This window comes from Nilaparvata lugens, chromosome 8 (genome assembly GCF_014356525.2).
Source record: "Nilaparvata lugens isolate BPH chromosome 8, ASM1435652v1, whole genome shotgun sequence".
In the NCBI taxonomy this organism is placed as follows: Eukaryota; Metazoa; Arthropoda; class Insecta; order Hemiptera; family Delphacidae; genus Nilaparvata; species Nilaparvata lugens.
The window spans coordinates 5,745,570-5,770,975 of record NC_052511.1 but is presented as its reverse complement, the minus strand read 5'-3'; the positions used below and the strand labels follow the sequence as shown (position 1 = coordinate 5,770,975).

At 34.1% G+C, this 25,406-nt stretch overlaps 1 protein-coding gene across 5 annotated transcripts in view; it reads left to right on the top strand.

Moving 5' to 3' along the window:
* Positions 1-25,406, top strand: part of LOC111064177 (caskin-2) — a 446,738-nt gene that overhangs the window by 402,636 nt on the left and 18,696 nt on the right. For all 5 annotated transcript variants that reach the window (XM_039433812.1, XM_039433816.1, XM_039433815.1 and 2 more), the window contains 6 exons: positions 13,495-13,586; positions 15,737-15,829; positions 17,311-17,526; positions 19,337-19,447; positions 21,014-21,115; positions 24,035-24,271. In XM_039433812.1, the coding sequence (XP_039289746.1) occupies positions 13,495-13,586; positions 15,737-15,829; positions 17,311-17,526; positions 19,337-19,447; positions 21,014-21,115; positions 24,035-24,271 (851 nt within the window). The remainder of the gene's footprint in view (positions 1-13,494; positions 13,587-15,736; positions 15,830-17,310; positions 17,527-19,336; positions 19,448-21,013; positions 21,116-24,034; positions 24,272-25,406) is intronic.

Here is a 25,406-nt window from a genome sequence, read left to right as displayed (position 1 = left end):
TGATCAAATTTATACCTAAAATAGTAATTGATAAGCTCTATCAACTGCCACAAGTCCCATATCTGTAAAAATTCCAGGAACTCCGCCCCATCTATGCAAACTTTGATTTTTGATTCCCAATTATCAGGCTTCAGATAAAATTTAAACAAAAAATTTCGAGTGGGAAAGATTGAGCATGAAAATCTCTACAATTAATGTTCAGTAACATTTTCACTTAAAATTGAAAATAAGCTCGGAATTCGAGAAAATGTGATTATTCAATTGCAAACTGTTGGCAACTGTTGATTCTATTAAATCATTCACTATGAAGAGATAGCAGACCTCGTGTGTCTCCAGCGTTATTGTCCTGTCACCAGCTGGCTTGGATCATTGAATAGTAGACTTGAGTGATGCGCGTGAACACTAGCGACAGGTGATTAATTTTCATAACGACAAGGAAAGTTGTGTGAGTGCGCCACACCAGATTTTTCCTTTCATTTTGTTATTCAATTTGGTTGTAAACAATTTAAATTGGTACTTTTCTGTTTTCAAATGTTTGGACTGGAAATTCGAACTGAATTCAAGTGTATGAAGCATTTAACCTAATTTTTGGACTATTTATAGTGTATAAATCAAAATTCGGTGAAGAAACAGTTTTGGGCTGTGCCTGTTAGTCCTTCCCCTATCATTTTAAAGAATTGTGTTCTGTTTAGCATAGTTTATACATAAATAACGAGCAAAGCTCGGTGCCCCGATATGTTGTCTAGAATTAATTAGGGACAAATAGATTGGCAGGTTGTTCTTAAATTTTCAATTAGTTATTTAGAATACACAATACAGTATTCATTTACATCATCTCAAATTGTTTTATTAAATTAGTGATTATAAGTGAAATTAAGTTGATTTAATTCATGACGCCATAGTATTTGTCTAGAATCAATCAGAATCAAATACAAATAGATAGGCAGGCTGTTAATCTTCTTCTTCTTCTTCTTCACTTCAAGGATTAGGTTTGTTAAAGAACCTGTTCCGGCACCCATCTTTTCCTCGGTCTTCCCACGTCTCTTTTCCCAGTAGGTTTATAGCATTTAGCCTCCAAAGGTATTCGTCCAGGAGGCATTCTATTCAAATGACTGCACCAATTTATTCTGTTTTGAATGATTTTTCCATGTAAAGGTGTAACAGATAAAGCTCTTCTTATCTCCTCATTTCTGATTCTATCTGCTCTAGTGCAGCCAAACACACTTCTTAGAAACCTCATTTCTGCAGCTTGAATCTTGCTGTCTACTCTACGTGTGTGGATCCAATTCTCACTTCCGTAAAGCAGCGTTGGTACAGCGATGGTATTGAAGAATTTGATTCTAGTATCCTGCCTTGTTTTATTTTTGAGGTTTCTATGAATATTGCCACATATTCGTTGGAACTTTGATACTTTGTTATGAATATCTTTATCCGTATCATAGGTTACATCATTGCCAAGATAATTGAAATTTTTCACCTGTTCTATTATCTTCCCATTCAATTCTATCTTGGTTCTGGATGGATATTTACCTTTGAAAGCCATTGATTTTGTTTTCTTAGCTGATATCTTTAAATTATATTTCTGAGAAACTCTGTCCAGCATAAACATCGCTTTCTGTAAGGCGTCCTCATTCTCTTGAATTATTGTAAGGTCATCTGCATACATGATTGAGTTAACAGATGTATGGGCTGATAACTGTATACCTGAGTCAGCCAAATTTTTCCATGTTCGTAACATGTCGTCCACGTAAATATTAAATAATGTCGGAGATATACAGCATCCTTGCCTTACACCCTTGTTTATATCAATGACCTTACTCAAACCGTCCTTTACTTGTAAACGTATAGTCGTTTTTACATATAGGCTCTGCAAAGATTGAATTATATGCTTGGGATATCCTCTCGAATCCAGAATTGACCATAGTAAGTTGCGATTTACTGAATCAAAAGCCTTTGTGAAGTCTATAAAAGCTAAGTGTGTCTCTAGATTATATTCTCTTCGTTTTGATATAATTTGATTCAAAGCGAAAACTGCATCGGTGCATGACCTACCTTTTCGGAAGCCCATCTGTTCTTCCAGGAGAAGTACATCAGTGATTATTTTCAATCTATTGTTTAGAATTCTGGCATAGACTTTGTATGTTGTATCCAGAAGACTGATACCTCTATAATTTTGAGGATCTGCTCTACTTCCTTTTTTGAATAGGGATATAACCAGGGACTGCAACCACTCTTTTGGTACTTGGTGTTGTTTCCAGCACATATTGAAAAGATGTAGTATTCTATGGTGTAGAAGGATTCCTCCATACTAAAGATCTTGTTCCACGTGCTGCCCATGTAAACTTGTGTATTTCTTTCTTCCGGAAGAAAGTATTCATAATTTTCAATTCATTAAAAGTTGAGAATTCTCTAAGGCTGTCTCCATTTCTGTTCTTCACATTTTCACCAAAAGTTCCGACTACATTGTTGATTGGTTCTACTCCAACTCTTGCATTGAGATCTCCCATTATTACCACCCCATATTTCTTATACTTCTCTAATTCTTTTTGTAGTTCGTCATAAAATGTGGCAGTTTCTTCATCCTTTCCCTCTTCAGGTGCGTAGACTCCTATTATCACTAGGTGGCCACGATCATACTTGAATTTGATAGTGAGAATTCTTTCATTAATGAAATTGTAGTCTACAATTCTCTCCTCCCACGTTCTATCAACAAAAATGGCCACACCCTTGGCTGCCCTGCTCTCCTGATTCACACCACTATAAAACATAGCATAATCTTCGATATACTTTGAGCCAGTCATCTTCATTTTTGTCTCTGTTACAGCGGCAATGTTTATTTTCTGAATCTTAAACACTTTGCAGAGTTCTATTTCTTTATTCCTTATTCCTCTTACATTCCATGTGGCTATTTTTAATTTTTCAGCAATCCATTTCCGTTCTTTATTTTGGGCAATCCTGTTTATATTTCCGATAATCCTGTCCTGTCCGAGGCTATTTTGGGTACTGCAAGTGATATAAATTTTTCTATGAATAGGGTACTGGCCTATCGCAAAACCCCCTTACTAGGAGGACCAGAATTTGGGGTTTATTCCCTTGAATATCAGCCGCCCAATCTGGGTACAGACGCTGTTTGGCTCTTCCGCCCTCTCCGCCGTTGGGATTTCTCCTCATCCGCCTTTAAGGTCGTTGGCCGGAAAACAAAATAAAATGAAAAAAGAAGAATATTCCCAAGGTAGGGAGGACAGGATAGAGAAAGAAAGTAGCGCGCGACGACAGGATGACAGATTGACATCTTACTGAAGCAAGGTGCACCCATCATCCTTTTAACCGCGCACTGCAAGAGAATGGCACAAAGCTGAGTCAATGGAAAGGTGCCATTCTAGAAATAATAGATCCAAGCATGTCGAAGATGAAGAAGGTGATAGGAAGAAGGGCTTGGAAAGGGGATGTCCCTTTTAGTCGCCTCTTACGAACAAGCAGGGATTACTGTGAGTACAATTCTACTACCCCTACCACACTGGGGGAGGCTGTTAATATATTTTCTATCAATTAGAATACAGTATTGGATTCCCTCATGACATTTAAATAGCGAGGCATTATTGGCGATTGATTGGAAGTGTTCAATGCGAGCCATTAGTCCCAGCTGATTCGTGCGGTTCTCTTTTTAATTAGAAATCTGCAACTTGTATGAGCTTCCTCTCCAGAATCGACATCAGTAATCCTAATCACGTGTTTAATGGCTTCCATAAATAATGGCACGAACTCCATTGGATTGCCATTGTAAACGATTCCAGAAGAGAAAGAAAAATGGAAAAGGAGAGAGAAGAGATGAAAGGGAGGTAGAAAGGATGTAATGGAGGAGATGAATAGAAAGGAATAGAGGATTCAATGAAAGAGAGAGTGAGAGAGAGTGTACAAAGATTAGGCAAAGATAAAAGAGATGGAAAGAGAGGAAGGAAGGATATAATGAAAGAGAGAGTGAGAGAGAAAAATGGACAAAGAGAAAACAGATGGAAAGAGAGGAAGAAAGGATATCATGAAAGAGAGTGAGAGAGAGAATAATGGACAAAGAGAAAATAGATGGAAAGAGAGGAAGAAAGGATATCATGAAAGAGAGAGTGAGAGAGAGAAAAATGGACAAAGAGAAAACAGATGGAAAGAGAGGAAGTGAGGATATAATGAAAGAGAGAGTGTACAAAGAGTGGATGAAGTGAAAAGTGATGGAAAGAGAGGAAGGGAGGATATCATGAAAGAGAGAGTGGGAGAGAGAAAAATGGACAAAGAGAAAACATATGAAAAGAGAGGAAGTGAGGATATAATGAAAGAGAGAGTTAGAATGACTGACTGCCTTTATACCTGGGAGGGCAAAAAAAGAAAAGAGAGAGTGAACAAGGGAAAGAGAGGAAGAAAGGCTTTAATGAAAGAGAGAGTGAGAGAGAAAATGGACAAAGAGAAAACATATGAAAAGAGAGGAAGTGAGGATATAATGAAAGAGAGAGTGTAGGGATAAGATATTTGAGAGGATATAATGAAAGAGAAAGGAAGAGAGAGTGTGTGATGAGAGTAATACGGATTCGATTATTTTCATGCTGGAGTTTTTCGCTTAATATACATACTCAGTTATTGAGAAAGAGTAACATACTCATATGTGAGAAATTATTGTATTAGAGAAGAGATAAAGAGCAGAGAAATACACTAATATTATGATAGGTAGTGTATTAGAGAGAGATAACGAGTAGAGAAAGACACTCATGTATCATAGGTAGTGTATTAGAAAGAGATAACATACAGAGAAAGACCTTATATCCTCACTTCCACTCTTTCATCTGTTTTCTCTTTGTCCATTTTTCTCTCTCTCACTCCCTCTTTCATGATATCCTTTCTTCCTCTCTTTCCATCAATTTTCTCTTTGTCCATTATTCTCCCTCTCACTCTCTTATATATCATGATAGGTAGTGTATTAGAGAGAGAAGTAGTGTATTAGAAAGAGATAACATACAGAGAAAGACACTTATATATCATGATAGGTAGTGTATTAGATAGAGATAACGAGCAGAAAAAGATACTATTTATATGTGAGAGATGATTGAATTGGAGAGAGATAACGAGCAGAGAAAGCCCATATCAGAATATATTCAGAATGTATGAGTAATAGGTGTATTAGAGAAAGAGAAAGACACTCATATATGAGAGAAATTTGTGTATGAGAGTGAGAAAACGAACATAATTCTGTCTAAAATAATCTTCCGCTTCTTTCGTATCTGCTAACTCGACAAAAGCCCTGGAAAAGAAACTTTTTTCACACTTTAATTGGCCGTAAAAAATAGACGGGATTAAAGTCCGTTAATTAAAAGCAGTTGTAGGGGAATAGACGAGGGGTGGGGGTGTTATAATTGGGGATGTGCGCGAACCGTTACAGTTTTTGTTTTGTTGTTTCTTCAACTTTTTTTTTCTACCTAGAAACTCTAATTTTCTCCCTCTGAAACTAGGAAGGCAGCCTCTTAATGAATATTTGGGAAAATCGCAAGTGTTGTTGTAATGCGGAGTATTTATCAGCTTTCCTGTTTAATTGATTCTCTGTTTTGTTCCTTCTACAAAGTTTCATTTTTGTTTAGCTCTTCAGTATAACTATAGAAATATGGTTTTATATAGTGTGATCTTCACACAATTTTTAACAAAAAATAAGCATCAAGCAGCCTCTTAATGAATATTTGGGAAATCACAAGTGCTGTATTAATTGCGGAGTATTTATCAGCTCTTCTGTTTAGTTGATTCTCTGTTTTGTTCCTTCTACAAAGTTTCATTTGTGTTTTGATCATCAGTATAACTTGAGAAAGATGGTTTTATCACACAATTTCTAACAAAAAATTAAACATTGAACAGCCTCTTAATGAATATTTGGGGAAATCACAAGTGCTGTATTAATTGCGGAGTATTTATCAGCTCTCCTGTTTAGATGATTCTCTATTTTGTTCCTTCTACAAAGTTTTATCTGTGTTTTGATCATCAGTATAACTTGAGAAACATGGTTTTATATAGTGAAATCATCACCCAATTTCTTACAAATTGAGCATCAAACAGCCTCTTAATGAATACTTGGGAAATCACTAGTGCTGTATTAATTGCGGAGTATTTATCAGCTCTCCTGTTTAGTTGATTCTCTGTTTTGTTCCTTCTACAAAGTTTTATTTGTGTTTTGCTCTTCAGTATAACTTGAGAAAGATGGTTTTATATAGTGAAACCATTACCCAATTTTTAACAAAAAATTAAGCATCAAGCAGCCTCTTAATGAATATTTGGAAAATCGCAAGTGCTGTATTAATTGCGGAGTATTTATCAGCTCTTCTGTTTAGTTGATTCTCTATTTTGTTCCTTCTACAAAGTTTCATTTGTGCTTTGATCATCAGTATAACTTGAGAAAGATGGTTTTATATACCGGTAGTGTAATAATCACACAATTTTTAACAAAAAATTAAGCATCAAGCAGCCTCTTAATGAATATTTGGAAAATCGTTAATGTTCTACTAATTGCGGAGTATTTCAGCTCTTCTGTTTGATTGATTCTCTGTTTTGTTCCTTGTACAAAGTTTTATTTGTGTTTTGATCGTCATTATAACTTGAAAAGATGGTTTTATATGGTGAAATTATCACCCAATTTCTAACAAATTGAGCATTAAGCAGCCTCTTAATGAATATTTGGGAAATCACAAATGCTGTATTAATTGCGGAGTATTTATCAGCTCTTCTGTTCAGTTGATTCTCTATTTTGTTCCTTCTACAATGTTTCATTTGTGTTTTGATCATCAGTATAACTTGAGAAAGCTGGTTTTATCACACAATTTCTAACAAAAAATTAAACATTAAACAGCCTCTTAATGGATATTTGGGAAATCGCAAGTTCTGTATTAATTGCGGAGTATTTATCAGCTCTCCTGTTTAGTTGATTCTCTGTTTTGTTTCTTCTACAAAGTTTTATTTGTATTTTGATCGTCAGTATAACTTGAGAAACATGGTTTTATATAGTGTAATCATCACCGAATTTCTAACAAAAATTAAGCATTAAGCAGTCTTTTAATGAATATTTGGGAAATCACAAGTGTTCTATTAATTGCGAGGTATTTATCGAACAGATTTCAAGTTAAATTGATTACCTCTTTTGTTTCTTCTACAGTTTTATCTGTACTTTTCTCTTCAGTCCAACTAATTTGGGAAAGAAACAGTTTTGGGCTTTATAAGTCTGTTGTTCTTTTCCCAATAATTTATAGTTGAGAATGATATTGTATCTATAAATGCATAAAATGAGTATAAATAATTCCTTAATTTCTCCTTCTACATCCAATAACCAGTTTACTGGAAGGATGGCGCCAAAATTATAATTATAGAATTATTCTATTGAAACGCTTTGGGGGCATATAATTATTGCAAAAGAAAAGATGTGATTATGGATGAGTAAGAAGAACAATCAACAGAATACTGAAATTAATAGAACAAATAATAAAATAAAATCAACATCAATACTCTGTCAACTTAATCCTCAAACACATCAATTTAGCAGAATTTGTAATAGAAGGATATGATGACTCTAACAATTTGATCTCTCTGAATTATCTATTTGTCACCGTCGGATAGGTTAGGTATACTCAAGAATTAATTATAAAATTAGTAATCATGTTAGAAAACGTCTCACTATACCTAAGGAATTTCAAACCTGAGAATTTATCAAGTAAAATCATCACAATTTCCAGTAAAAAATTACTTATCAGACTTTTATTACTTTCCACTTATGATATTTCTATTGCATGCGGGTTTTAAACGATGAAGTAAGTGCTCTATTCAATACCTGCACTGAAGCCAATTTAAAATGCAAATCTAATCATTGAATAACACTCTTCAAAACGAAACAATGGTCCTTAACATGATATTAGTATCTTAGATAACAATCTTCATCCATTAACGATCATTAGATGACATTTAGCGTTTAAAAAGATAAAGATAAAAGACTCAAGGAGTACGGGTTCAGGTGGACTGTATGTTTACATTGTTTGCAAATTTATGTTTATTTATGTAACGTGTGCTCAATATGCAACGCGCTCCAACGCAAAAATCTCGAAGTTTTTTATCGACTATCGCGACATTGTTGCGCCCTCTTTCGATACTGATTGAAATGTGCTGTAGCATAGCCATCTCTGATTGAAATGTGCTGTTAGTCGATGTTTTTTATCGACTATCGCGACTTTGTAGCGCCCATTTTCGATACTGAGTGAAATGTGAACGCCATTCGATAATATTGCTTGGTGTTCTCAACTCAAGTCTTGCAGTTGAAATCAGAAAGGAGTTCCCCTATTTTCACTGTGTGTTAATTCTAATCAGATTAAGAGATAAGAAATGTCGTGGGTAATTTATGCGATGTCAGTAGGTTGATTATTGTGATAAGTCATGAGTAGTAACATAGATACCATAATGCTATTATGCTATATTTTCTCTATGGTTGTAATATTATTCCATATTGGAGGGATTATTGCTTATCGAGTATGTTATCAGTATTCTTGCAATCAATAACGTTATTGTCAGTATGATCTAATGAATATTGGAGTAGCAAAATTTTATTGAAATGTCAAAAAATCCTCTTTATTTTAATAAAAATTATTATTTACAGGAGCATTCTTTCGTGTGAGCTCACATGTCATTTTTATTGAAACGGATTGTTGTTTTGGGTTGGTAATATGGTGTAGTTGGATTATATGTACTCTTATCGAACAAAATTACAATTTTGCAACATACGTCTTCTGATTTGCCCATGCTTTTCTCCCTACAATGTTGTGCCACCTTTTCAAATTATTTTAATGAATTAGTGGCTTTGAAAATATCAATTCTTTCCCATTCAATATGGATATCTACCACAATAACACAGGAAGGTAGTCTATTAAGCCACGTTTACACCTCCAGAGTAATTAGTATAGATTTAACAGTTAATTCAAGTTTCATTTCTCTCTCATTATTTCATTTCAGCTTCTCATTGTTAACTTAAATTTTAGCTATTCATCTCTCCATTGGTCCATTCATGAAATGATCACAAATAGAAACGTTTGTTCTGTATATCATAATCTCCTCATCATCATCTAGGCTCAAGCTACGTTTACACCTCTTAACAAAATGTTTATTTTTCCGTCCTTATAGATTCCATTAGATTGAACGGACTTGACAAACACATATGTTCATCACGTGTATGCTAAGTTATGTTCAATCTAATAGAATCTATGAAGACGAAAAATAAACATTATGTTAATAACTTTGGTGTAAACGCAGCTTTAAAGTTGAAATATTTGTAGAAAGTTGCCTTTGTAAATAAATAAATAAAGTTGTCAACTAAGATTTCAACAAATTTCGACAATTTGTTGTCAATTTCTTAAAAAGCACAACATTATTTTACTTTTTTCAATCGAAGAAATTGACTAAGTATTTGTGTGAAGGAAAACAACATTTTGTTGACAACTCTGGAGTAAACGAGGCTTTACAATCGTATTTTTGTCGTCCTGTTTGTTTTTCTCTCCGATTTCTATGACACGATCTAAAGCTGCGTTTACACCAAAGTTATTAACAAAACACCAAGTTACTAACTCAATCTTTATAGATTCTATCAGATTGAACATAACTTATCATACACAAATTATGAACATATGTGTTTATCAAGTTCCGTTCAATCTAACAGAATCTATAAGGATTAAGTTATTAACAATTTGTTAATAACTTTGGTGTAAACCCAGCTGAAGTATTTGTGAAGGATTTACAATCGTATTTTTGTCGTCCCGTTTGTTATTCTCTCCGGTTTCTATGATACGATTTAAGTGCAACCAGATCAGCTGTGATCTAGTCCTCCTTGTCTCTTGTCAAATCTGTGGGATGCGTTTGAGTAGGCAGTGTCCGCGTCTGAAAACCGCCCGTGCTTCGATTTGAGTTGCGTTTAGACGCTCGCTCGCGTACACGCGTGTAGGAAGCGGTTGACCCAAGCCAGGCCTTATTCAGTTGATGAAGGACGCGGACGCTTGCAGTCAACTTGTAAGCTAGCGTGTTTTCTGCTGCAAATCCAGGTTTAGAAAACTGCGCACCCAGTTACAAAAACAAAATGAAATTTATAAATGGATCACTGAAACTGAGATTTGTATTTCTATTTATATTACAAGTAGACCTAAACAGAAAAGAGACAATGGTTCACTGTATACCCAGTTGCTGATGTTTGCTGCAAAGCATATAATAATCAATCTATATATATATATTTGCTCTATCCTGCAAAGAAACCTAATAAAATATTATAAATGGATCACTTTATACACCCAGTTGTTCTAGTTAGCTACAAAGAAGCTAAATAAAATTTTATAAATGGATCGTTTTGTGTCATATATATTACTCAGTTGTTGTTGACTGAACCTGTTTGGAAAAACAAAATAAAATTGTATTCATCGATCAGAATGTGTGATATTTAAAATATGGACAGACTAGTAACTGTATTGCTGTCATACTTTCTTTTGATACTTTTGCTCGTAGGATATACTGAGATTTTATCTTGCTTGAAAGAAGTAAACGTCAAGTTTGTTGTTTGTAAAATACTGTCTGTAGCGTATTTTATTGTGAAATATAGAACATATTCCAATTTGTTCCTTATAATGGTATTTTACGTCTCATGGATGGGAAGAGGCCTTTTGCAGGCGAGAATGATGTTTCTAGTCGAGGCGTTAGCCGAGACTAGAATTTCATTTGAGCACTGCAAAAGACATTCACGTCCAAGTAACGAACACTTTTTTTGTCATAATAATCTGAAGAATAATAATTGAGAAATAGAAAACATAACCTGCTTGTCCTGATGTTACTACATGGATTCTATAAACATAACCTACTTCCGAATCAGGAATTTTATGGAAGTTGACAAAATTTCCACCTGGAACGCTGAAGGTGTATTTTTTGTAGCAGTTTTGCTGTTCCTATTTCGGAACTAGGAAACATACTCGACTGTAAAGAAAACATACGGTTTCATTACAGTAGAGCAATGTACCTAGAAAGGTATTCTTGATACCTTGCAGTAGAATATGCTGTAATGAGAATCATATATGCTTATTTGTTCTGCAAACACCTAATTAACGTCTTGATTTCATGTATGGAAAACAGCTGAGATTGAATGACGATGACAAAAAAGTCTGAATGAAACTTGCATTATTTTAAAATACTGTCTGCATACTGGATTCGACGTTGCCGAAGTGAGCAAATTTTGACCGAACTTGAGATAACGTAATTTGTTTAAAAAATAGTACCTAGGACATATTTGCTAAATTGTCGACTACTTCAGATTTCTTCTTGGGATAGAAGTTGCATAGAGAAGCTAGAGAGACTAAAGCTGCGTTTGCACCAAATTTATTATCAAAATGTTAATAACTTAATCTTTATAGATTCTATTAGATTGAACGGAACTTGACAAACACATATATGTTCGTCATGTGTGTGATAAGTAATGTTCAATCTAATAGAATCTATAAGGATTAAGTCATTAACATTTTGCTAATAACTTTGGTGTAAATGCAGCTTAATATGTTTGTTCTCACTTTTATCTCATCCAATACAGGTTATTTTTATTTTATTTCTTCATTATGTATTATTTTTATTGATTATTTCTATTCCATTCAAATTTTATCCACATTTATCTCTCCCTCTTCCTACGCTTCTCATCCTCCTCCTCTTCCTCTTCCTCCTCCTCCTCATCCTCCTTCACCTCTTCATCCTCCTCTTCCTCCTCCTCCTCCTTCTCTTCATTATCCTCTCTTCTTCTTCTTCTTCTTCTTCTTCTTCTTCTTCTTCTTCTTCTTCTTCTTTTCCCTGTCATGTTTGCTCTCTTAAAAGCTGTCAACAAATTTACGATCACCCCTACAACAGCTTGAAGCTAATTTTATGACCAGGGGGTTCCATGTGCGTTATATGCCCAGCATACGACTACATGTCCAGAACATACATTCTGTGCATGTTTTTGCGGCCGTTTAGTGAGAGTGGGGAAATTTTGAAGGGTTCGAACCCTGGATTTTACGATTCGCTGCGTGTTTTAGCTGGAGTAAGTGCTGGAATCAATCCCGCTCAGCTAACAACACACATTTTCATAGTTATCCCTTTATGGTGAACAGGGTAGAGTGAATGTTCAGGTCGTAGTCTCATCAAAACTTATGGAACTTAACTATCCATCAAACGATTTAACTATCGCTTAGAATATCCATCAAACTAAAAATTGAAAACTATCCCTTGAACAGTTTGAATATCCATTAAACTATACATCTATTTATGGTATTGAGCTGACGTGTGAGCCAAGTAATTAGAGTAAGAATCAAGTTATAAGGCCAGTGGAATTGATATGATCTCACAGTTGTCATTTCCCATCTTCCCTCTGCCTTCTATAATAGTCACGTTAAAGTCTGTTAAAATGATAGTAAGGTTCAGTTGACAGATGTATTTTTCCACTGCCTTCTACAGTTGATAGCTGTGAATCAAGTCATCCCGGTATATCTGATATGATATCAATTGTTGATGATTATCTATATTTCTGTAATATTCAGCAAGTTTGTCTCAGACAGGTTTTTTCCTCATGAAATCTGTGTACCGATACTTCTATCGCTACTTTGTCGATTCAATTTCAATTTATTTTAGATAAAAATACTAAGAAATTGTCAAAAACCACAGATTTATTGATACTTAGAAAGACCGGTTTCGGTTGTTATACCATTGTCAATCTCTGATAAACTCAGACTCTGATAAACAACCGAAACAGGTCTTTCTAAGTATCAATAAATCTGTGTTTTTGGCAATTTCTTAGTATTTTTATCTAATATGAATAATTACCACAATATCAACTTCTCAACTACACAAAAAGTTCAAATTATTTATTCCAATTTGAATTTCAATTTATCCCAATAGACATCTCAATAAATACAATTCATATATATTTTAGTCCCTCTAGCTTTTAGCTATTTAAGGGATATTGAAAAAATACAATTCCCATTTACTAAGTTGCAATAACTCACATAAAAATTAGTTGTAGTGTTGCACTGATGTAATAATGATGCAAATGAAATGAGAATGCTAAATTAATGAATGAATATTCTCAAATTAAATAAAAGTTAAATGGAAACACAAATTCAAGGTTATTATCACAACACAATTTTAAGGTTAAAAGTTGAATGTTTATAATCTGAGGTCAGCAAAACCTAAGTTTGTGCATAACATCGTGGCATACTTAGTAGCACACTAATAATGTCGAATCGAAAGGGAAAATATTTCTTTAAATTTAATGCTTGTAGAATATTATATTTATAATCTCAACTAATTTTAACGTTTTTTACAGATGGCTACTATAAAACACTATGAACAGTAATAATGTGGAATCAAAAGGGAATATACTTTTATATATTAAATGCTTGTATAATACTATATTATAATCTCAACTAATTTCAACGTTTTTTTCAGATGGCTACGATGTGAATGAGATGTACGCAATGTCAGGAAAATCTCCAGGAGGGCAGTTCAACTATCCTGCCTTCACATTTCCTGGGCCACAGGTAACGACATTACATTTTTTGAAGAATTTTTTAAGATGTTGTCAATATTTGCAGTAGCAGAAGTCTTCGGGGTGATTTACAGCATTTAATTGAGATTTTTTGTTTAATAATTATTAGAATGTTTGAAGTTTAAATGGGATAAGGCACAGCCAAAGAAGAAGAAGAAGATGAAGGAGAAGAAGAAGAAGAAGAAGAAGAATGTTTCAAGTTGAAGACTCAACCAAATCAATAACCATTGAAGATATCAACTTGAAAGCGGTTGCATTGGACTCTAAATCTAATTTTAAATAAGATTTAAGAACTTTAGAACATTTTAGTGCAACCAAAAATATATTCAGTCAATGGTTATTGAGATTATACAATAATTTCTGGGACATTCCATGAAACGTATGCACATTCTCTGTAATATCTCAATAACCATTTAAGATATGAACTTGAAACCGGTTGTAATGAGCTCCAAATCAATTTTTACATGATATTTGACATTTTTAGAACATATTGGTGCTATCAAAAAATTCTTTTGGACTCCAAATCCAAGTTTTTATAAGGTTTAACAATTTTAGAACATTGGTCAACCTTTGACTATAGAAAGAATTCTTTCTATAGTCAAAGGTGCAACCAAAAAACTATTCAGTCAACGTTTATTGAGATTATAAAATTATTTCTGGGATATTTCATGAAACGTACTTGACTATGCACATTTTCTGCAATATCTCAATAACCTTTAAAGATATGAACTTGAAACCGGTTGTAAGGAAATCCAAATCAAATTTTACATAATATTTGACAGCATTAGAACATATTGGTGCAACCAAAACATTCTATTGGACTCCAAATCCAATTTTTTATAAGATTTAACAATTTTAGAACATTGGTGCCACCAAAAATTATTCAGCCTATGGCTATTGAGATAATACAATAATTTCTGGGATATTCCATGAAACGTACTCAACTATGCACATTTTCTGTAATATCTCAATAACCATTTAAGATATGAACTTGAAACCGGTTGTAATGAACTCCAAATCAATTTTTACATGATATTTGACAACTTTAGAACATATTGGTGCTATCAAAAAATTCTTTTGGACTCCAAATCCAAGTTTTTATAAGATTTAACAATTTTAGAACATTGGTCAACCTTTGACTATAGAAAGAATTCTTTCTATAGTCAAAGGTGCAACCAAAAAACTATTCAGTCAACGTTTATTGAGATTATAAAATTATTTCTGGGATATTTCATGAAACGTACTTGACTATGCACATTTTCTGCAATATCTCAATAACCTTTAAAGATATGAACTTGAAACCGGTTGTAAGGAAATCCAAATCAAATTTTACATAATATTTGACAGCATTAGATCATATTGGTGCAACCAAAAAATTCTTTTGGACTTCAAATCTAATTTTTAATAAGATTTAACAATTTTAGAACATTGGTGCCACCAAAAATTATTCAGCCTATGGCTATTGAGATATTACAATAATTTCTGGGATATTCCAGGAAACGTACTTCCATTGAAGATATGAACTTCAAACCGGTTGAAATAAACTCCAATTTTTACATAATATTTGACAACTTTAGAACATATTGGTGCAACCAAAAAATTATTCAGCTAATGCTCATTGAGATTAGGTCTATACACTAATTTATGGGATATTCCATGAAATGTACTGTTAGGAGCACATTATTATAACGTTATAAATTATACAATGGTTGTGTTTCTTAAGTGTAATTATAAAGTTGGACATGGTTTAGTACTTGTAAAATGTATGGAATAAAAGACAAAATTGATGAATTGAAAAGTTTGCCTGTTTTAAATGAACAGTTGCCTGTTTCTTCTATCTTAAATAATATTCAAAATGTAACTATTATAACCTATCGTGTACTCTGTTTTATAAATTGGAATAGTTGATCCTGTTGTTCCCTTACACAAGTGATTCTACTTATTGTAATAAGTGGATAAATATTGTGTATCTTCACCTTATCCAACAGATGAATAAATTGAAATTATACAGTAATGAAAATACAAAGTTTTCATCTAATTTCAAAAATCTCAATGAATTTGTTTCCCAGTGATTGCATTGCTGTTTACAGTGTTCTCCAAGATTATTTCCATTCAAATGATACGTTTTCTGTCATTTTACAGTATACACAAGTCGTCCATGGAAACACAAAGTCGGCAGTCTACTACCACCATCAACTGTCTCTGCAGGAGGATCAAGGCATTGATATGACTCAGGTAAAAATCGAGACTTTCAATATTATAAGTAAAAATTATGAAAAAAACAACTCATAACAGAAGGGCAAACAATAAAGAAAATTTAGACTTGCTCCTTGAAAAATTCAAAAATCATAACAGTAAATGTGTTATAGAATTAATTGGAGATCCCAAGTATTATGGAAAATTATACAGCTTTTGATCAGTATGATGAAAATTTTGAAATCTTATTAAACGGTTGTCTTGTTCGTTAGGACTACTCTTGAATAGAAATATAAAAATAAAAATCCAAGTAAGTAAACAATTTTAAAAAAGGGTACTTTTTACTTTCCTTGCCCTATTACCATAGGTAAGGAAAGTATTGCTCTCCGAAAAAAATTAAGGTACCCCAATTTCTGAATTTCTATACGTTTCAAGGTCCCCTGAGTCCAAAAAACTGGTTTTTTGGTATTGGTCTGTATGTGTGTGTGTGTGTGTGTGTGTGTGTGTGTGTGTGTGTGTGTGTGTGTGTGTGTGTGTGTGTGTGTGTGTGTATGAGTGTATGTGCGTCTGTGTACACGATATCTCATCTCCAAATTAACGGAATGACTTGAAATTTGGAACTTAAGGTCCTTTCACTATAAGGATCCGACAGGAACAATTTCGATCAAATGCAATTCAAGATGGCGGCTAAAATAGCGAAAATGTTTTCAAAAACAGGGTTTTTCGTGATTTTCTCGGAAACGGCTCCAACGATTTTGATCAAATTCATACCTAAAATAGTCATCGATAAGCTCTATCAATTGCCACAAGTCCCATATCTGTAAAAATTTCAGGAGCTCCGCCACATCAATGCAGATAGATTCCCAATTATCAGGCTTCAGATACAATTGAAACAAAAAAAATCTCTAGAGCAGATTGAGCATGAAAATCTCTACCATTAATGTTTAGTAACATTTTCACCTAAAATTTACAGTAGCAGAAGTCTTCGGGGTGATTTACAGCATTTAATTTGGATTTTCGTTTAATAATAATTATTAGAGATCGAATTTTCATCTAGCTGTTTACCCTGTTGTCAATATTTGCAATAGCAGAAGTCTTCGGGGTGATTTATAGCATTTAATTTGGATTTTCATACTAGATCGAATTTCTATCTAGCTGTTTACCCTGTTGTCAATATTTGCTGTAGCAGAAGTCTTCGGGGTGATTTACAGCATTTAATTTGGATTTTTACACTAGATCGAATTTCCATCTAGCTGTTCACCCTGTTGTCAATATTTGCAGTAGCAGAAGTCTTCGGGGTGGTTTACAGCTTTTAATTTGAATTTTCATACAAGATCGAATTTCTATCTAGCTGTTTACCCTGTTGTCAATATTTGCAGTAGCAGAAGTCTTCGGGGTGATTTACAGCATTTAATTTGGATTTTCGTTTAATAATAATTATTAGGTTATGATTGTTCAATTATTAATTTGATAGATTAATATTGAATTTATTGATTGATTCTTGATTGATTGATTGACAGAGTCCCGGTCGAGACAGTCCGGGATCTTCTGGGTCCGGATCACGTCACTCGACGGCCAGCCTGGACAGTGGCCGTGCGTCCGGCTGCCATCTTGGGCCTCCTCACCCGCACACCTCCACGCACCCTCCTCGCTGCTCCCTCTCCTCCTCCTCAGTCGGCTCCTCCGAGCACGGAGCTCCCTCCCGGGTCGAGCGACTTCTCATGCAGGGCGTGCCCGTAAGTGTGAAGTGTTTCATCTGTTTGCATTTGTAACAAATAATAATATATTCGTTTAGTTTTAAAATGTCTTAGGCCCGGTCGCACAAAAGCCGGTTGAATCTTAACCGTGATTAACTTTACAAGAACCAATCAGAGAAGGCGTTTTTGAAAAGACGGTTCCTCTGGTTGGTTCTCGTGGAATTAATCACGATTTCATTTTAACCGGATTTTGTGCAACCGGCAGTTACATTTTTATTTGTACGTTCTATAGATTTATATTTTGTTTCAAGACGTGCCGGTCAGTGTGATGTGTCTCGTCTGGTTTCATTTGCACAAAAATATAGTTTCAAAATCTGTTGAAATGTTCAAATTTGAATTTGTTTCAAATTTAGCCTCCCTCCACCTACTATTTAAAGTAGTATTCTACTCCCTGGAACCGAATAGTTTGAGGCTGTGCAAAGGCTAAAAATAAACTTTCTACTCGTGATATTTTTCAAAGTTTTTCGATTTGTTTAACATCAAGCTTTCAAAATGAAAGAGTTTTTTCAGGAAAACATTTTCTTCTGATCATTACTTTTTGAGATATGAGCGCCTAAAGTTTTAATTTTTGAGACGAAATTTTCAAATTCGGTAAGAGATAAATCCATGAGATTTATAGGATGGGTTCTTCATGGTATTGCTGATCTATTAAAACAAAAATTTTCTGAAAATATCAATTTTTAAGATATTTATCCAATTTACTAAAAATAACCAAGAATAAATTTCAGTTGAGTTATTTTTGGTAAATTGAATAACTTTTTCAAAAATTGATATTTTCAGAAAATTTTTGTTTTACCAGATCAACAATACCATGAAGAATCATCTAGATCTCATGGATTTATATCCTACCAAATTTGAAATGTTTTGTCCCAAGAATTCAAACTTCAGGCGCTCATATCTCAAAAAGTAATGATCGGAAAAAAGTTTTCCTGAGAAAACTTTTTCATTTTGATAGCTAGATGATATACAAATCGAAAAACTTAGAAAAATATCACGAGTAGAAAGTTTATGTTTAGCCTTTGCACAGCCTTAAAGAAATAGTAATATTGATTTTTAAGAAGAATCTGAAAGCTTTACTTGTTGACATACTCCCATACAATGAAAACTATTCGTACTTATCAAACGAATAAACATGACCTATTTTTGGACAATTTCTATCCAAATTTGGGAAAAAAACAGTTTTGGGCTTGTTGTTCCCTTCCCAATCATTCATAGTTGAGAATTATATAGTATCTATAAATATGTAATAAATTAATGAATAAATAATTCTTATTGTATGGTATGTTATAGTAGGTAGTATTCCATTCCCTGGAACAGAAGAGTTTCAAGTAATAATTATATTGTTTGTTTTAAAAAAATCTGAAAGCTTTACTTGTTGACACATCTCCATACAATAAGAATTAATTCTTGATGAATTTATTATATTATTTGTTAGGCAAAGATGTTATTCACTTTGCTTGTTTTGTATTTGGATTTGTTTTGCATTAATTTTTTGAAATATTACAACTGTAAATTAATTTGAGTAAAAATGAACGTTTGGCATGCTTCTAAGCATCCAACTAGGTTATGTTGAAGTACCTTCCTCAGGCTCGGTTGCACAAAAGCCTGTTAAATTTTAACCGTGGTTTAATTACAAGAGAACCAATCAGAGAAGACTTCTCTCCAAAAAAGCCTCTCCTGATTAGTTCTCGTGACATTTAATCATGATCAAAACTCGACAGTCTTTTGTGCAACCGGCACTTGGAACAAAAGATTTCATATTTATATGAATTATGTTTTAATTTTTTAGGACCAAGACGTTTTGCACAGTTGGCTGATGGACTTGCACTTTGAGGAGTACTTTCCGCTGTTTATGGCCGCTGGCTACGATATGCACACCATTTCCAGGATGACACCAGAGGTGATTATACAAATTAATTATTTTATTTTATTCCTTGAAGTTTTTCATCTTGTGCTTGTGAATTTACGATTAGTTTACTTACTGGCTACGAAACAGTCATCGTTTCTAGTATGACACTAGAGGTGATTATAGAAATGAATTGTTTCATTTAATTCATAGAAGTTTTCCATCTTGTGCAGGAGATTTTATAAACTAACGATTAAGTTTGTAGAGTGAATATTGATGTTTGGAACCTTTCCATGATTGAAGAGACTTGAGATGTTATCAAAAATGTACCTTACAGCTGATGATGTGTGAGCACACACGAAAGCATGTTCCTGTAAAATAATAATTTTTATTAATTAAAATAAAGTGGATTTTTTGACATTTCAATTCTCTTCAACTAACGATAAGTTACTGGTTGAAATATGTAAACCACTTCTAGGATGACATCACGGGTGATAAAAGCTTGATTCGAACAATGAAATAGTTATTTGTGCAACTAGTGCGCAAAGTGACAGTTTTCTGCACCGAAAGAAACGTTTACGCACGAGCAGTAGGCGAGTGCGGAATAATGGTTTCTTGAGTGCAGCAAACGAACTTTGCGCACTTATTTCACATTAAATTTTTCCTACAGTTACCATTGAATATGAAAAGTGGGTAATTATGGGTAAAATTCCCTTAAATCCATCAAATGTTTTTCTGTGTAATTTTATTATAAATAAAAACCTTAATTTATTTAAAATTGAATAATAATAATAATAATAATAATAATAATAATAATGAATTAATCAAGGCACATAATGGTAAGGCAACGCCGTTCTCCACTGCCATATTATAACGTGGACCACAGTCAGTGTTACCAACTTAATTTTGATTTTCCTGCACTGGTGCTCCATATAACCTACTAACTATTTTGCGTTGTCATGCTGCAAATCTGGAGTACGCAAAGCAATAGTTTGCGCACTAAAGCGGAAAAGTGATTCTTTGCGTTCTGTAATCAGTGCAGTAATGGTCACTTTTCAAGGTAATTGTAGGAAAATATAATTCCCATAACTTTCAATGGTACTATTCATACTCACTCGGTCGAGCTGACGAGTGGGAATGCTCTAATTAAAACTCATGGAACTAATAAGAAGTTGTATTATAATAGTATACAGTGATGTAGATTGTAGATCTATCCCATACTATGTATCAAAAAAGCTAGTTATTTAAATAATTATTATTAAAAGAAATTCCAATTAAATGCTACCGGGAATGTGTTCCCGGGCTGACAAATAATTTTTGTATAGTAGCGCCATAGCCTCCTCTAATACATGCAATGTATTATCTAAATACATCTAATGTATTAGAGGAAGCTATGGTAGCGCTCATCGAATTTCCATCTAGCTGTTTACCCTGTTGTCAATATTTGCAGTAGCAGAAGTTTTCTGGGTGAATTACAGCATTTAATTTGGATTTTCGTTTAATAATAATTATTCATTAACTGGCATTTGAACAAATGCTACTTCCAATTCATTTCGATCTGTAGTTATTTAAATGTTTATTTTCAATCTGATTGTTAATCTTGAATTTGTGATTTTCCAGGACTTGACTGCCATTGGTATAAAAAAGCCAAACCACCGAAAAAAGCTGAAAGCTGAAATCGGACAACTTAATATTTCTGATGGATTACCAGATTATATACCGGTAACTACATTTTCCGTTTCAATACATTCTTAGAATATCTTTCAAATGGGCGTCTCTTAACAGTTAATTACCGGGTTATTCAAAAAGTACTTTACAACTTTGAAAATTCATATAAATCTTATTAAATAAGGTACAAAGCTGGTTTTCGAGTTTTTTTAACACAAACACTTCAAGTTTTGACTCGCTTAGTCCAATACAGCCTGGTCGCGCCGCACAAGCGCTAGCGGCAGTTACGTCAAAGATGGCTGCCTTCACTGGACCCGAGTGTGGTAGCTGTGTGTTTTGGTTTAAAAAACGGCATAGTGTACCTTGATATGTTGCAAAAATGTTTGATACCACAGATCGATGAGGATGACCGAGAACGAAATGTTTTCTTTATGCAAGATGGCGCACCACCACACTATCTGACTGAAGTCCAGGATTTTCTTAATGACCGCTTTCCAAACCAGTGGAATGCGCCAATTGCATGGCCCCCTCGTTCCCCAGACTAACACCGCTGGAGTTTTTCTTGTGGGGTTTCATATAGATATGGTGTATGTACCTCCTTTGCCAGCCACTCTACCTGAACTTAGAGCAAGGATTTGCGCTGCTGTTGAGAAAGTTACACTAGTGCGAGTCTGGGAAGAAATCATCTATCGATGGGATGTCTACAGGATAACTAACGGAAGTCACATAGAACATCTTCAGTTTAAGGTAACAAAACTCGAAGTGTTTTCCTTTAAAACAACACCAAAACCAGCTCTGTACCTTATTTAATAAGATTTAAATGAATTTTCAAAGTTGTAAAGTCATTTTTGAATCACCCGGTATTTGTAAGTAAAGATGTTACAAAATGTAATAGACTTGCATTTTCTAATCGAGTAAGTCTAGGGCCAACCCCTAATGCAATATTGTTTTCTTTATCCAACAAATGGATAAACCAGTAGATCAACCTACATTGTGTTACTAAGAACATATAAACAAAGTGGAGCGGCGAAGGTAGAGAGTAGCAGAGAAGGTAGATGAGTGTGTTGAAATATAATGACTCCATTTCCTTCTACCTTTTCTACTCTACCTTCACCGCTCCAATATGTTCTCACACCTTTGAATACATGCATAATACTTTTTGTGTAGTTGAGAAGTTGATATTGTGGTAATTATTATTACATGCATAATAATTATTCTCAACACTCTTAGCTTAGCTACCTTCTGTGAGATCAGTACACTCTACTCTCGCATGTTTTGTCAATAAGCCTGGTTTTCACTAGTAGAGTTAGTGGTCGATTAACTGGCATACTAACTCTACTCTACTTACTTGGTCGAGTAACTGTTTTCACTGCAACCACAGATAAACTAAGTCCTGCTGCAACTGAGAATAGTAGGTAAAGTGTGTTGTCTAGTGAACAGAACTAACCTTAACCTTCCGGTAGTCGCGCCCTATTCAATCACACGAGCAGTCGCGTGTTGTACTTTTTACAACATCCAATTTTCCAAGTGTTATTTACTCTGTTTACTGTCAAAACATATTAATTAATTGTATAATTACTTTTTCCATCTTCTTGGATTATTTTATGCCTATGAACACTTGGATGATTACTATTTCATAGCCCAATAAGGTACACCAAGCAAAGCCATCAATTCTGTGTTATTGGTTCGTTTACAGTCCCCGTATACAGTCTTTCCCTATCTTATGCACAGTGCGACTTATGCACTGTCGCGACTAAATGGCACCTAAAGACTGAACCATTGCTCGGTTGATAGTGCAACTCAGTGGAGTGATGGGGAGAAAGTTTTGGAATGCATAGGTGACTCATTCACTGACACCACCCTATCCAATAGTTCTTTGCAGCAAAATAACTGACACTGATGTACTTTTTACAAGAGCGCGACTGCCGGAAGGTTAAAATGTCAATACTTTTTAATAAATTAACACATGAACACTCATTAACACTTTAATAGATTAACCGGTTTTAATAAATAACAATACTTCTTAAACTTGACAGCTTACGGCAAGACTCTTCTAGCTCGAGACTGTTTTCATTAGCATAGTAGTGGTAGAGTGAGAAGCGGTGGTGGGGGAAGGCAAGTGGTAGAGTACTATCCCACTCTACTCTACTAAAAACTAGTACTCCACCAGTAATGTTTTCATTGGTAGAGTTCACAAGATAATTAGTACTTGCCCAGGGAACTCTACATCTAACTCTACTAGTAAAAACCAGGCTTAAGGCTTTATTAAGATACTCAAGAACTGAGACTTCCACAAGCTTGCTCTGTACACTATGTTTTGACCTCATTTTGCTCTTTATTGAGTTTGAAAAATCATCAATACAAACCGTTTCTGAAGACAATTAATTATAAACGGTTAGTTTGTAATAGTACTTTACGTAACAAGTCCGGTAACAATAATTTACCGCAAAAGTATGATTGTTTCTGCTCGAAACGTAGTTGAGGGCAGAATTATCATACGAATGCGGTAAATACGTTACCGTACAATATTTTTTGTCATACTTATCTGAGAAAGAATAATATTGCTGAGAAACAGAAACCATTACCTGCTGCTGTTAGAGCTACTGTATTCTATAAACATGACCTAGCCTGTAGCGCCTAGTTCATAACAGAGCTCAAATAAAATAATAAAGGCCTAAATTATAAGATTTCAGATGAGTTCTTATAACTTGAAACTCCTTAAATGAGTTCTTTAGTTATTATTTGAGTTACTAATTACTCAGATGTTGTTAGGACTCTACTGAGTAAAGAGAACATATGATCTCTTTACAGTATAGTATGCTGTAATAAAAATCACATGTTCTCTTGTTCTGCAAACAGATGTTTACCGGCTTGATTTGATGCATGGAAAACAGCTGCAATTGAGTAAGTATAACAAAAATTATGTTATGTAATGCTATGTTATTCAATCAACAATTTCTGCTCAATTTTCAGGGATCAATGACCGAATGGCTACGCTTATTAAGACTTGAAGAATACGGAACAGCTCTGGAATGCCAGGGCTACAACACAATAGAGGATGTGACCCAACTCACCTGGGAGGACTTGGAAGATATTGGCATCGTCAAGCTGGGGCATCAGAAGAGAATCATCCTGGCAATCAAACGAGTTAAAGATCTGCGCGCAGGGAAATTCCCTCCTCAACATATCCCCACATTCATTCCACATCAGGTGTGTATATTCGAGGGAATTTTATTCTCCCCAATTTGATGAAATCTCAAATCGAACACAAAATGCTCAGAATGAAAGCATGGAATTCTAATAGGAAATGGAATAGCATGTACAAATAATTTCTTCAGAAAGACTTTCTTCTTTGGAGAAGCTTATTGGGAGGGCACTGATTTTCAATTGTCTTTGAGACACGATTTAAAATGTCATTCAAACGATTTACATGAGATGAGGATGTACACGATGGGCCTAGATAAATCTCAATACTTAGCAAATTAGGTGAAAGATAGTAAGAAAGTAAGATGCTATCTATCAGTATCTATTTAATAAATTAAAGGTACCAAAGTAAAATTCTTTGTATGATCTAGAAAAGATTCAAAAGGTACAAAAGATCTGGAAATTTGGTGCTTTCTTTGTGATATACTATATGAATAGAACATTGTTCAATAGTAATATTGATGACTTATTAAAGAATAATTGTCTAGATTGTCCTAATAATTGTCCTAGAAACAGGTCATATTCAATTATAGTGGAATTGAAAACATCTTCATCTCATCTCAAGCAATCGATAAGAAGTATAACACGGTACTAAGATAGCAAATTCTGTTTTACTACTTCTTTAAGTGCCGGTTTCGGAGCTTGGGATTTAGCTAAGTTCTAGACTTTAAACAGCTGGAGTCAGAAAATTGGCTTCTCAAAACGGGGCGTAGTCACAGTAAATAGTTGCAGCAAAATAAATATTTATTTTCTCATTTCTATAATTGGAAACGTTTTTCCTTGACGAAATGAAACATTCCTAAATAATTCAAAATAGCTGAAACTTTACACTATTTTCTCTTTATTTTATTTTCTGTTCAATTTTCTAGTTTTTCGAAATTTAATTTAAACCTGACTGTGACTATGACTACGACACGCCCCGTTTCGGAAAGTCAATTTTCCGGCTGTTCAAAGTCTGTTAGATATTGAATAAATAATACTCTTCATATCAACCAACCATCTTTATTTTAATACATTCAAGACTAAACTGTTATTAACGTTCTGGTAACTAGTGTATTGAAATCATATGATAATAATAAATATCATCTGTAACAAAGTCTAGAACTTAGCTAAATCCCGAGCTCGGAAACCGGCCCTTAGA